General features: G+C 39.2%; 1 protein-coding gene and 2 long non-coding RNA genes across 3 annotated transcripts in view; 2 read left to right on the plus strand and 1 right to left on the minus strand.

Annotated features, from left to right (window-relative positions):
• KGD4 (alpha-ketoglutarate dehydrogenase subunit 4) lies at window positions 1-11,249 on the minus strand. Its single transcript, XM_001491166.7, has 4 exons — window positions 10,975-11,249; window positions 3,157-3,220; window positions 1,772-1,959; window positions 1-979 (listed from the first exon to the last, which is right to left on the minus strand). The coding sequence occupies exons 1-4, from the start codon at window positions 11,014-11,016 to the stop codon at window positions 962-964; spliced, it is 312 nt and encodes a 103-aa protein (XP_001491216.1). The 5' UTR covers window positions 11,017-11,249; the 3' UTR covers window positions 1-961.
• Window positions 1,954-5,650, plus strand: LOC138919921 (uncharacterized). The gene is made up of 3 exons (XR_011430514.1): window positions 1,954-2,080; window positions 3,382-3,557; window positions 5,516-5,650. It is a non-coding gene; the product is annotated as an uncharacterized lncRNA (long non-coding RNA).
• The window catches only part of LOC111769704 (uncharacterized), a 14,298-nt gene continuing 12,061 nt past the window's right edge, over window positions 11,115-13,351 (plus strand). Inside the window, exon 1 of the long non-coding RNA XR_011430513.1 lies at window positions 11,115-11,315. This is a non-coding gene — a long non-coding RNA (uncharacterized lncRNA). The remainder of the gene's footprint in view (window positions 11,316-13,351) is intronic.

Below are 13,351 nucleotides of genomic sequence, written 5' to 3' on the forward strand. Positions count from 1 at the left end.
TTAAAGGTGTGGAAGAGAATTTATTTAGCTTTGTGAGGCTTTACTTTCACAATAATACATACCCTTGGCACAGGAAGACTCTATTAAATTGCTCTATTCATAAATTGCCTTAATAAGGTAAATATTTAGGTTGATTTTATGAGGCTTTCAGATAGTAAGTTTGAGAAAATTAACGGTTATCAGGATTTGCATACATGATCACAATCAAAAAGTAAAGTAAACCAAAGAACAAGACTTTCTTAACACTCTTCAAAACATAATAAATTGCACTTTCTACTCCATTTATTCCTATGTTATATTCACTTGATCTCTTAATTTATTTTCCATTTCATACTGACATTTTTTTCTGAATATAGGTTACAAATAACTTTTTAACTCCCCAGTCTTAATAACACAAAGTCACTTGTTTTACTTTGCCTATATTTTTATCATTTAGAGTAGGATATGCTTATTAAGCCAGTTAGACTCCATAACTTGGTGAATGAAAAACATTAAGAGAATTAACAGCAAATAATGGAGTCATTATTTCACTGATCCTCATCCAATTTCAGGAAAAGCAGTTACTGAAAGCAGGAATTTTGCCTGAAAAATTCTTTCTGTGTCTTAACAGAAACTGAAAAGAAAGTGAAATTATGGGAAACCTGATAGTTTACTAGACATTGTGTGCTTTTAATCGTTCAACACTGGTAATACTTGATAATCAAGAGTAAATTAATAGGCTAACATTTAAAAATATATACTTTAATAAGTATATAAACAATTAGGTAAGCTTGTGGAGAAGCTTACCAAGATACATAAATTAGGAGATACAGGCGTCCATCTAAATTTTCGATATTTCATCTTTTTACAGAATATTTATTAAAGTTGTTTAATGTACAATTTCTCATTTGTCATTTTGGAAGTCCTTCACTGTAAAGACTTCTTTTGTCTGACGACAAACTAGCAGCCACGTCGTCAGTGATTATTCTGGACCTCCACGCTGAAAAGCAAAAAATAAAGCAATAAGATTAGGTGTTAAATTTACAGAAGAAATGTTTTCATGACCACTATACAAATTTACACCATTTTAAGTAAATGATCTTTAGTTTTTTTTAAACAATTTCAGGTTTTTCATTGTTTATAGGCACTCATCTCGGTGTTAGAAACAATTTCAGATCTGGAAGGGACTCAAGGTTGACCTAGATCAGTGGTCCTCAAATTTCTTAGTCTCAGAAGCCCTTTACAGTCTGAAAAATTATTGAGGACCCTAAAGAGCTTTTGTTCACTTGGTTATCTCTATTACTATTTACCATATTACACTTCTACACACATATTCCCCTTCATGCACATTTACTGAGGGCTCAGACACGGTTTATTTCTCATAGTCCTGGCCTACCTGACCGTGTCTGTCTGAGCTATGGACACATCTTGACAAGACAATGGGAAGAGCATGTAAATCCACATATGAAATTCCAAAAGCCAAAAAATGTTAAGGTGGTTTTTTTTTGGGTTTTTTTTGAGGAATATTAGCCCTGAGCTAACTACTGCCAGTCCTCCTATTTTTTTGCTGAGGAAGCCTGGCCCTGAGCTACCATCCACGCCCATCTTCCTCTACTTTATACATGGGATGCCTACCACAGCATGGCTTGCCAAGGGGTGCCATGTCCACATCCGGGATCCAAACTGGCCAACCCCGGGCCACCAAGAAGCGCAACATGTGCACTTAACTGCTGCGCCACAGGGCAGGCCCGTTAAGGTGTTTTCACAGTACTGTGATAGAGCAACAACATACCTGGATAAATTCCATTTCTTCTTGTGACATGAGTTTCCTTCTATATTTCTGAGGTAATGTTTTTATTATTTCTGCAGTGTCTGGTGGACCCTGATACATCAGCCAATCTGGTGATTTACTTCCCTTAGAATGCTGTGAAACTGACGAAGAGTGAGACGGTAGTCCTGCTGATCTCAAAACTTCTGATACTGAAATTGAAAAAAGGGGTCATTAGAGAAACTGTTCAGGTGTCTTAAGATACTATTTTGAGTGATCTATTAGTGAATAATCAAGTCAATCTTGAAATGATAAGTACTTTAATTCTCAAAGGTAAGGATTGTAGAGTAACTTAGCTGAGGAGCTATATATGATTTCATAAAATTCTTTTTAAAATAAATAAGTAGTGAGTGAATTACTAAATTGAACGAGTTTGTAAAATAATGAAATTTCTAGGTAGTAGAGTCAAACCCATAAGGATAACCTACATTATTTAAGTTTTGTCATATGGTGGAGTTTACAGGTAATGTCTTACAACGGGGAATAAGAAAGTTGGTAAATTTAGATGAGATTAGTTTTCTCAATACCTTACTACTTGTTTATCACATATATCTTAATTATTCAAGAGTTACAATAAGGTTAAAATATCCATATAAAATTTATTAAAATTCCCCCTGAATTAAAGATCAGGTATCTTTTTTTTTTTTTTTTTTAAAGATTTTATTTTTTCCTTTTTCTCCCCAAAGCCCCCCGGTACATAGTTGTATATTCTTCGATGTGGGTCCTTCTAGTTGTGGCATGTGGGACGCCGCCTCAGCATGGTCTGACGAGCAGTGTCATGTCCGTGCCCAGGATTCGAACCAACGAAACACTGGGCCGCCTGCAGCGGAGCGCGCGAACCTAACTGCTCGGTCACGGGGCCAGCCCCAAAGATCAAGTATCTTATAACAAACACAGGGATAGAGGATCTGGTAAAAAGGAAGGGTCACAGAAAAACAGGAGTTTTTCAGAATCTTTGATTACTTTATAGGCAATGAATGCTAAGATCTAAGGCAATCTAAGAAACATTCACTGATTAAATGAATAGATAAATGAGTGAATGCAAGAAAAAAAGGTTAGCTGGGAGAGAAATATAGGAATGGTTATTATTCCTCACAGTCCGCAAATGTAAGCATAGGAGATTCTTCTATAGGATAGAAGAAAAGAAAGGCAGAACAAAATCACACTATATAAACTCAGTATCATTAAAAATTCAGAGACATCTACTGTTGAGTCACTACCTTTTTAAATGGAGGTAACAAAAACTTAACTTCTACTTGCATGCAACCTAAGGCACCATTTTGATCTAAACTACAATAATCCGGATTTTAAAATGAGAAATATTGCCTGTAATGGAATATTCAACTTACCATTGGGTTTAGGATTGTCTCTTCTGTCAGGGAACCTTATTAATGGAGTATGTGGCTTGACTACCTAAAGGAAACATAAAATGCATGAGAAAAAAAGATAAAGCACTAAAATAACCTCATTAACTATAAAAGAAACAATCTACTGAACTTCAGAAATAGATACTGTCCTTAAAATAACTTAGTATTTGACAGCAACTTTAAATTTTACTATTTTACTCTTCCCAGCCAGGAAAGCTGGTCTGTGAACTATTAACTCGTTTATCTTATCTGCAATTCATAATAACTTCGTACTTCATACATCACAAGACATTTCACCATACTACCAACTGACTTCAAAACAACCCCAGGAAGAAGATGGCAGAGATTTTATGTTGATGACTTATCTATCGCCCTGCTGATTGGTAAGAACTGGAAGTTTCCTGACTTCTCATCTAATGTTGTTTCCCTGCTATGTTAATACCCAGAAGTTTAGAATGGGACAAAAAGAATACTGAAAATTAGGTAACTAAAAAATACTTTCTCTGACTGCAAAAGTAACATATGTTCTGTGTAAAAAATTGGGAAAAAACACAGAAAAGCACAAAGAAAAAAACACTATCTATAATCCCAAAACCCATATAAAACAGATGTAGACATCTGATAGCCCTTTTAGTCTTTTTCCTATACCTACAGAAATACATCTTTTTAGAATACTGTTTTTATAACAGATATTTGAAGAGTAATTAATGTTTTATCCCTAAAATTCCAAATAATGCCATAGAGGACCTTAAATGGAACTTTCAGTATGAAATCTTCTGAATATACAATGCTAAGACTCTAATGAACAGAGTACTATTTCAACTACAGTTATCTATAAGTTGCTGTGTATCTAGTGAGACTGAAGTGTTTGTCTGCAACATACTTGTATATATGCACTAAATATTATACATTTTATATGAGTACAGAAGCAAATAGGCTTGTTGGGACTGGCCAGAAAACTCACCACTTTAACTCTGCTGCCTTGAGAAAATGCTGGAATATAGTTGTCTCTGTCAGCATAAAAGCACACTCAAGTCTTTCATGTTAAAAAACAAAACTTCTCTCTCCCTCTAGCAACTGTTTCTTCCTTTTCATAGCCAAAGTTCTTGAAAGAATGTTCTATCCATCCTATTGTCAATAGCCCATTTAAAAGTTGTAAAAACGTTCAACAGCTTTCAGGATAAACTTCAAACTCGTATTTGGCACTCACAAGGCCCATCATGAACTAGCCTCTCCTACCTCTCCAGCCTCATTCCCAACCACTGTCTTTTACTCCAGGTATTCCAAAGTACTTTTTATTTCCCTAATTTATCAGGCCGTTTCCATCCTCATTCGACCTAGAGCTTGCATCCTTTGCCAGGAAATCGCCCCAGTCTCACCCCACTTCCATGCCTCCGCTTACACCTGACTGCTTATCTTTTAAAACAGTTCAAATATCACTCCTCTCTAAGCTTCCCCTGATTCCAAAATCTGATTTAAATCTCCTCTTTTGTGATTTCATGGTATCCTGAACCTCTTAAAAATATTGTGCAGAGGACAGATAAATGAGCCAATGATTACAGGAGAGGTAAGCTCCTGGAAAGGCAGAGAAAAGCACTTTTGTAATGCCTGGTACATAGTAAATGCTCAGGAAATTTTGCCAAGTGAATGAACAGACCATTGTAAGTTAGAACTAACTATACAGGCATGTGAATACGTATGCACACACTTACACAATGGTAAATACACTGAGGAGAAAGACTCTATTTCAACATTGCTTTTGTACCCTTAAAAATATGATGTAATATCCCCTTATAGATTAAATCCCAGACTTTTTGGTGTCCCCTTTTTAACAGAAATTTAAAAAATAAATAAAAGTAGAGAGAGTATAATAGATTCTGATAAACACGTTACACAATTTCGAGAGTAATACAGTCAACCTTATTTCACCACCCCCTCCATTAAACAAATCCCAATCATCTCGTCTGTTAATGCTTTCCACGTGTATCACTAACAGAAAAGGATTTTTGTTAAACCATAATCCCAATACTTTTACAAGACTTAACAAATTAAAAATAGTTCTTTATCATCTAATACTTAGCTTATGCTCAAATCTTCTGTCTCAAAGTTGTCTTTTTAAATTTTAAATGTAAATACAAAGAGAAACAAATAACTAACTGTATATTAGTTGGATAATATAACTAAGGGAAAAATAAAGGAGCTAATCCAAGTAACTTTCATAGTGCTTGAACTATATACCATCAGTCTAAAAGCAAAGAAATCTTGAACTTTTTCCCTAGTAGGTTGGTGTTGGTAGTTGTATAGCTATAGCTATGCTGAAACCATTCTGTATACACTTTAGGACTGAGCAAATGAATACATACGTAGATTGATGTTTGGGGGACCCAGGGATTTCCCTTTGAGAGAAAGAAAACACAAATATGGAATGGAGGAGGGCAAGGAAGAACGCTGCGGTGTGAAGACTGGAATCAGAGGGGTCAGTATGAACTCATGATAATGCCATGAGTTTATTCACCCAGTCCCGTTAATGGATATTTGGGCTATTTGCAGTCTTTCATCTATTACCATAATGCATAAAGTCAATATCCTTGTACTAATCTTATCTTTGCCAGTATATCAGTGGGAGAGATTCCTAGAAAAGGGATTGCTGGGTCAAAAAATAAAACATAATTTGGGGCTGGCCCCGTGGCCGAGTGGTTAAGTTCGTGCGCTCCGCTGCAGGCGGCCCAGTGTTTCATTGGTTCGAATCCTGGGCGCGGACATGGCACTGTTCATCAGACCACGCTGAGGCAGCATCCCACATACCACAACTAGAAGGACCCACAACGAAATATACAACTATGTACCGGGGAGCTTTGGGGAGAAAAAGAAGAAAAGTAAAAAAAAATTTAAAAAAAAAGGGATCTAAAGACAAGATTTATTTAAAAAAATAAAATAAAATAAAACATAATTTTCAAAGCTATTGCCAGATTTTCCCTTCATAGTGGTTTATTTTGCATTCCTATAGCAACAAATGAGTGCCTGCTTCCTCACAGCCTTCTCAACGGACTTACATTATCTAACTTGTACATTTTTTTTTTTAAAGATTTTATTTTTTTCCTTTTTCTCCCCAAAGCCCCCCGGTACATAGTTGTATATTCTTCGATGTGGGTCCTTCTAGTTGTGGCATGTGGGACGCTGCCTCAGCGTGGTCTGATGAGCAGTGCCATGTCCGCGCCCAGGATTCGAACCAACGAAACACTGGGCCGCCTGCAGCAGAGTGCGTGAACCTAACCACTCAGGCACGGGGCCAGCCCCTAACTTGTACATTTTTAATAAAATCTAATTGATGAAAAATGTTATCTCCATGTAGTTTCTTTTTCTTTCTTTCTGTTTTTTTTTGTTTTTTTTTTTGAGGAGGATCAGCCCTGAGCTAACATCCATGCCCATCTTCCTCTACTTTATATGTGGGACGCCTATCACGGCATGGCTTGCCAAGCAGTGCCATGTCCGCACCCGGGATCCGAACGGGTGAACCCTGGGCCACCGAAGCAGAATGTGCGAACTTAACCACTGCACCACCAGGCCAGCCCCTGCAGTAAATTTTTAAATTAACTTTGGGAGAATTGACATCTTCATGACGATAAATATTCCTATTCAAGAACATGGTATGTCCGTTTGTTGAAGCCTTCTTTTATGATTCTCAGGAGATAGTTTTTCCTCATATAGGTTGTAAACATTTTTAAGTTTATGCCTGGATTTATTTGTTTATTAATTATAAGTAGAGTTTCTCTTCCATTACATCATGTGATTGTTTTCACACATGAAGATATAATTTCTGTAAGTTCATTTTATATCCTTCTACTTTCCTAAAGTCTCTTGTTTACGTGCATATAGAAATTGTTTTCCTTCTTCATTTTTTTTTTTTGAGGACGATTAGCCCTGAGCTAACATCTGCTGCCAATCCTCCTCTCTTTGCTGAGGAAGACTGGCCCTGAGCTAACATCTGTGCCCATTTTCCTCTACTTTATATGTGGGACGCCTGCCAGAGCATGGCTTGACAGGTGGTGCCATGTCCGCACCTGGGATCTGAACCAGCATACCCCAGGCTGCCAAAGCGGAACATGCGCACTTAACCACTGTGCCACCAGGCCAGCGCCCCAAATGTTATGCTTTTAATAGTTTTCTCTTGTTCAGTTGCATTTGCTAACACTTCCAATACAATGTTAAACAAACTGGGCATCCTTATATTGTTCTTGATTTTTAGTAGCAGGGCCACGTTAAAGAACTTTCTATCAATTTCTTTTTGATTGTTTTTTTTTGTTTTTTGGGGTTTTTTTGCTGAGGAAGATTTGCCCTGAACTAACATCTGTGGCCAATCTTCCTCTTTTTTTCTCCCCCCTCTCCAAAGCCCCAGTACATAGTTGCATATTCTTAGTACATAGTTGTAAGTCCTTCTAGTTCTTCTATGTGAGCTGCTACCACAGCATGGCTACCCACAGACAAGCCGTGCAGTTCCACACCAGGAAACCGAACCCTGGCTGCAGAAGCAGTGCACACCGAGCTTTAACAGCTAGGCCATCAGGGCTGGATCTTATTCCTCCATTTTTAAAGTTATATTACATCTATACAGTTGGAACAAATAATATTACCATCAAGTCTTTCACCCTAATTTCCATTATTTAGTCTTAGTTCTACAATTAAATACACTCAATGCTCATACCCAGGTCCTATATCAAAACAACTCTAAGTACAACTAAGTATTTCTTAGTTGTCTGAAACTCCTTCTCTGGGAGATCTGGTTGAAAGGGCTCCAGGGAACAACATTCCCTCAGGTATTCAAGGTTTAGAAGAGTTTGTGGCCTTTATACTTGAAGGCCAGTGTAGCTAGCTAAATCTTGGATTCACATTTTCTCTCCTTTGCTACCTTGCATATGTTATCCACATGTCCTCCTTTATGAAGTATTATTGTTGACAATCTGATAACTTTCATTTTAAGTGCTTGGTCTTGTTGCCTGGATCACCAAAGAGTTTTTTCTTTTTTTCTTTAAAATCTAATGATTAGACTAACCCATCAGTCAACCATCCCGGGCTAATTCCCTCAAGTACAAGGTATACGTTTAAGTCTTCTTTTAGATCAGGAAGTTTTATTAAATCACAGATTTTGAGATTTATTCTATTCTATTTGCTTTTACTTTGTCAGAGACTTACTATACAAAAGTTGCATCTCCTTGTCTTTACCTACTTCTATTCCTTTCCCTGAATCCTTTTAATCTCTTCCTTCTTTATTCTGTGATGTCTTTTAATTTTCATCCACTATTTCCTTTAGCAAAACTTCTGAGTTGCCTACTTACCTTTCCATTCTTTCTAGTTTAGTGTTACTTCTGAAAAATTCTTTTCGTTTATTCTTAATTCTTGACTGAGTTCAGAGCTGTACCATTCCTAAAATCTTAACCTAAAATCTAACTGCAACTACAACCTTTTAACCAATAACTCTCTTCTCTGTTACTCCCACTAGTAGTTGCATCAAGTCCTTCACTTCCTTGATCATTCCCTTTTCTCCCAGTCAACTGGTTCCATCCCGACTTGACTTCCTTTCATATCTAGCCTAGAAGGCACTGTCCATTCAACATTCTCTTACCAATGCTCTCAGCCTGCTTGCTGGAGGCTTATTTTCACCGCACCTGTAAATCTCAAACCCTGAACTAATCCAACCACCCATCTTCTTCCCGTGTCTCATGCAGCCAAATGTTTTCCAAAATGATAAACTATTACCTTTCTGCTTTTACATCAGCCCAAACATACCAAATGTATACTACTTGGCATTCAGCAGGCATTTAATTAATACCTATAACTTACTCTTCTAAAATTATTTCTAAATACCCCATATCAGGTCAAATTTCTCTACTTAATGCTGACACCATGCTTTGTGGATTCTCATCAGTTTGTGCCTGTCAGTCTGTTGAAATACTCCTCTTTCTTCAATAGGGATCAACAGCAAAATTCTGAGCTATATAGAGGCACCATGTCTGTCTTCTTGGCACTGTAGGCCCAGCACTGAGTAGAGGCCTGGCACAGAGGTACTCAATAAATTTTGTTCATGTAATTATTACATAATATTAGCACACGTTGTTTTGTATTATGAATATCTGAATACAAGTCTTTGCAGCTCTGTTAGAAGACAAACCATTCCTGATTGTATCTCTCTCAGTATTTTTTTCACATAAGAGTATTTAGTTCTTTATTATTGCTGCATACTATTCCATTTTAACAAATCTACCACAGTTGGTTTATCCTGCTAATGGATATTTGGATTGTTTCTGGTTTCAGGGTTATTATGAATAAAGCGGCTATGAACATTTTTAAATAAGTCTTTTAATAAGTATATACACTCATTTCTCTTGGGTATAAACCTATGAGTAGAATTGCTGGGTCATAGGGCAGGTATGTTTAACCATTAGAGACTGAAAAAACTTTTCCACAAGTGGCTGTACCATTTTATACACCTATCTGCAATGTATGAGGATTTCTGGTGTTTCATATTCTCATCATCACTTGGTATTCTCAGCCTTTTCGATTTTAATCATTTTGGTGGGTGGAGTAGTACTTCCTGGTTTTAATTTGTATTTTCCTATCAAGTAATGATGTTGAGCATCTTTTCACAGGCTTATTGCTCATTTGGATAGCTTCTTTTGCGTAGTATCAAGTTTTTTACCCATTTTTAAGTTGAACTATATATTATGGGTATATATGGTTACGTACGTATTATGAATACCAGTCCTTTGTCAGATGTTCTCCTTGTCCTCACAGAATCTTTAGTTAATGCTCACTGATGACCCACTCAATGAATAAGGGATGATCATTTGCTGCAACAGGACCAAAGGCTGGTATCTAGGATTATCTTTCAGACTGAAACAACCTTAAGACAAGGTCTTTTAACAGATGCACTTGTTAAAGGGAAATGCACTTCTCATATCAAAGTTAAAAGTTATTCATACAATAAAACATTTTCAGAGCTTAAAAAGATCGTGCAAACCAACCACAAAAGTGGAGGCTGTGTCCCTTTCTATATTGTTACCTCTGCTATTTAAGCTAGACACCACAGGTGGAGAAGCAAATACAAAAGCTATCAAGAGTTAGTAACTGATGTGTGAATTAACAATCAAGTTCCTCTAGCTGCTAATCTAAACTCAGAAAACAAAAAGCTTAGGGAACCAACACTAACACATGTATTACAGATAAACTTAAGTAATATCCTTTTTTCTTCTATTCTCCCCATCCGGCCTGTAACCAGACGCTTGCATTGGCGGGGGAGAAGCGGCAGGGCGAGGAGGCAGCCCGCGGGGCCAGTTCTCCGGACATCCCCAAGACCTTGAAGGGACACTGGGTCAGAGGCAAGGTTCGCTTCCTTTCACCCGCTGCTACCGCCTGCCCTCCGATTGGCTCCTCCGGGACACACGAACAATACTAGACGCCGATTGGCCCGGCTCCTGCCCGGGCAGCCGAGCCCGCAGACTCCGAAGGGGACTGACAAGGGCCTGGTGGAGGGCAGTCCAGGGACCGAGGCAGGTACGGCCTACCTGCTGAGATGCGGCACTCCCGCGGCCTGACTCCAATCCTCAGCTCCGGTCCTCGGCTCAAAGCCCGACCCAAGGGGCTCAAGGTTCAATTCTCACACACACCCCCGGGCGCCGCCGCTGGCCCTGCTCAGGGCCCGGCCACCGCGCAGTCTCCGCCACCGCCTTTCCTCCCCAGCGCTGCTGCTATAGTCAGCACCATCCCTGCCGCCCACCGTGCCGAAAGGCGACCGAATCTCTTTACCTGAACGACCCTGCTGGCAGACGCCATCTTGCTGCCCATCATGACCCCCGAGAAGGGACAGCTTCCGGGGCGCTGAGGAGCTGCTGCGATAACAGCAGCCCGGGGGCGACGGGGGGCGGGCCCTGCCTATGACGTCACGGGGGAGGGGCGAGCGGGTGCTGCGGCGGAGCCCTCCTCGGCTGGGAGCTGGCCGCGCCCCCGGGAGCCCGAGCCCGCCGCCCCTCGTCCCGTCTAGGAACTGACCGACTTGTTTGTCGGTGTTTCCTTTTCTGGGCGAAAGTTTGTGACGTTGGGTTTATTTGCTCATCAGCCTATGAGGGATCTAGGACTTTCCTTTCCAGGTAGCCGGTTTCTAATACTCCGAAATTTAATCTGAAGCCAAATAAGTAAGACAAACTCTTGTGGCTTCCTAAAATGAACAATCTTATTAAAACTTGGGAGTTAGCAGCAAACTCAGAAAAAGTGATTAATTCCAGGTCTGTACAAGGCCGCCTCATATTCCTTTGCTTATTGGCATTGATGGATTTGGTCTTCTGTTTCTGTTTTCTCTGCCAGTTAGTACTGACGTGAAACTGCTGCCTGCTTCAAGTTTGAGAGAACTCAAAAGCTCAGTTTTTTCTTTTTGAAACATAAGCATCCCATATCATTCTCCCAAAGTTATATTAAGTTCTATGGGTAAATACTAATGTTTATATTGTTACAATTTTTAATGCACAATAATGTGGCCATTTAGCATACCTTTATAGGTAATGTAGCCTTAAGCTATTGTAAAATATTTAGAGTGACAATTTTTTTCTTGTCTAGGTTAGTGGTTTCTAAATCTGGAAAGTTTTTAGGAATATAAACTACCAAACCCAAATATGGGCCCTTCTGATTCAGTATGTCTGTGGAAGAGATCAAAAATCTATTTTTTAAAAAGCTTTCAAAGCTTATTTTAGCAGCACATATTCTAAAATCAGATTGATAAAGTGATTAGATGGGCAAAGGACATGGACAGGCAGTTCACATAAAAAAAATACAAATGGCCCTTAAAAATATTAAAAGAATTCAACTTCACTCATCCTACGAAAACGTTAAACTACAGAGAAAAACCACTTTAATCCATCAAGTTGGCCAACATGCATAATTTGGACAACACCCTCTGGGGCAGCTGTAGGAAAAGAGGCTGTGTACATCACTGGTGGGAGTAAAAGATGGTACTTGAAAAAGCTACTTATGGGGCCGGCTCTGTGGCGGAGTGGTTAACTTCACGCGCTCCGCTGCGGCAGCCCAGGGTTCGGATCCTGGGTGCGGATATGGCACCGCTCGTCAGGCCATGTTGAGGCGGCATCCCACATCCCACAACTAGAAGGACCTGCAATTAAGATATACAACTGTGTACAGGGGGCGTTTGGGGAGATAAAGCAGAAAAAGGGAAAAAAAGAAAGATTGGCAACAGTTGTTAGCCCAGGTGCCAATCTTAAAAAAAAGAAAAAGAAAAAGCTGCTTACTGACTGACTCCAACTGTGTGACATTCTGGAAAAGGCAAAACTATGGACACAGTGAAAAGATCTGTGATTGCAAAGGGTTGGGGGAGGGAGTGATAATAGGTATAGCTCAGGGGATTTTTAGAACAGTGAAACTATTCTGTATGCTAGTGTAACGGCGGATATCTGTCATTTTACATTTGTCGAAACCCACAGATTGTACAACCTTTGGATGATGATGACATGTTAATGTAGGTTCGATTGCAACAAATGTTCCACTCTAATGAAGGATGGTGATAGTGGGGGAAGTTGTGCATGTGTAGGGGCCGAGGGTATATGGGAACTCTCTGTGCTGTATGCTCAATTTTGCTCTGTAGCCAAAACTGCTCTAAAAACTAAAGTCTATTTAAAGTATAATTTTAGGTCAACGTTGCTGAAATCAGATAGACTAATGTGTTCTGAAAGCTCAAAAGTTGCAACTATAGTAGATAACACTGTATTGTATGATTGAAATTTACTAAGAGGGTAGAACTTAAATATTCTCTCAAAAAAAAAAAATGGTAAATATGTGAGGTGATGGATGTGTTAACTTGCTTGTGGGAATTCTCGTACAATGTATACCTATATCAAAACATTATTTTGGGCCGGCCCCGTGGCCGAGTGGTTAATTTCGCGTGCTCCACCCTGGGCAGCCCAGGGTTTCACCCCTTCGGATCTTGGGCACGGACACAGCACCAGCTCATCAGGCCACGTTGAGGCGGCGTCCCACATGCCACAACTAGGAGGACCCACAACTAAAGATATACAACTATGTGCTGAGAGGATTGGGGGAGAAAAAGCAGGGGGAAAAAAAAAAGATTGGCAACAGTTGTTAGCTCAGGTGCCAATCTTTAAAAAAAAATCATTCTTTT

The sequence above is a fragment of the Equus caballus genome, chromosome 21 (assembly GCF_041296265.1).
Source record: "Equus caballus isolate H_3958 breed thoroughbred chromosome 21, TB-T2T, whole genome shotgun sequence".
NCBI classification, from domain to species: domain Eukaryota; kingdom Metazoa; phylum Chordata; class Mammalia; order Perissodactyla; family Equidae; genus Equus; species Equus caballus.

Bases quoted from the DNA above. Each gene is read 5' to 3' on its own strand.
- KGD4 (XM_001491166.7), bottom strand. From the start codon at position 11,016: ATGATGGGCAGCAAGATGGCGTCTGCCAGCAGGGTCGTTCAG. The intron at 3,221-10,974 runs GTAAAGAGATTC...TGTTTCCTTTAG, and splicing joins CTGCCAGCAGGGTCGTTCAG to GTAGTCAAGCCACATACTCC. The intron at 1,960-3,156 runs GTAAGTTGAATA...TTTCAATTTCAG, and splicing joins AGACAATCCTAAACCCAATG to TATCAGAAGTTTTGAGATCA.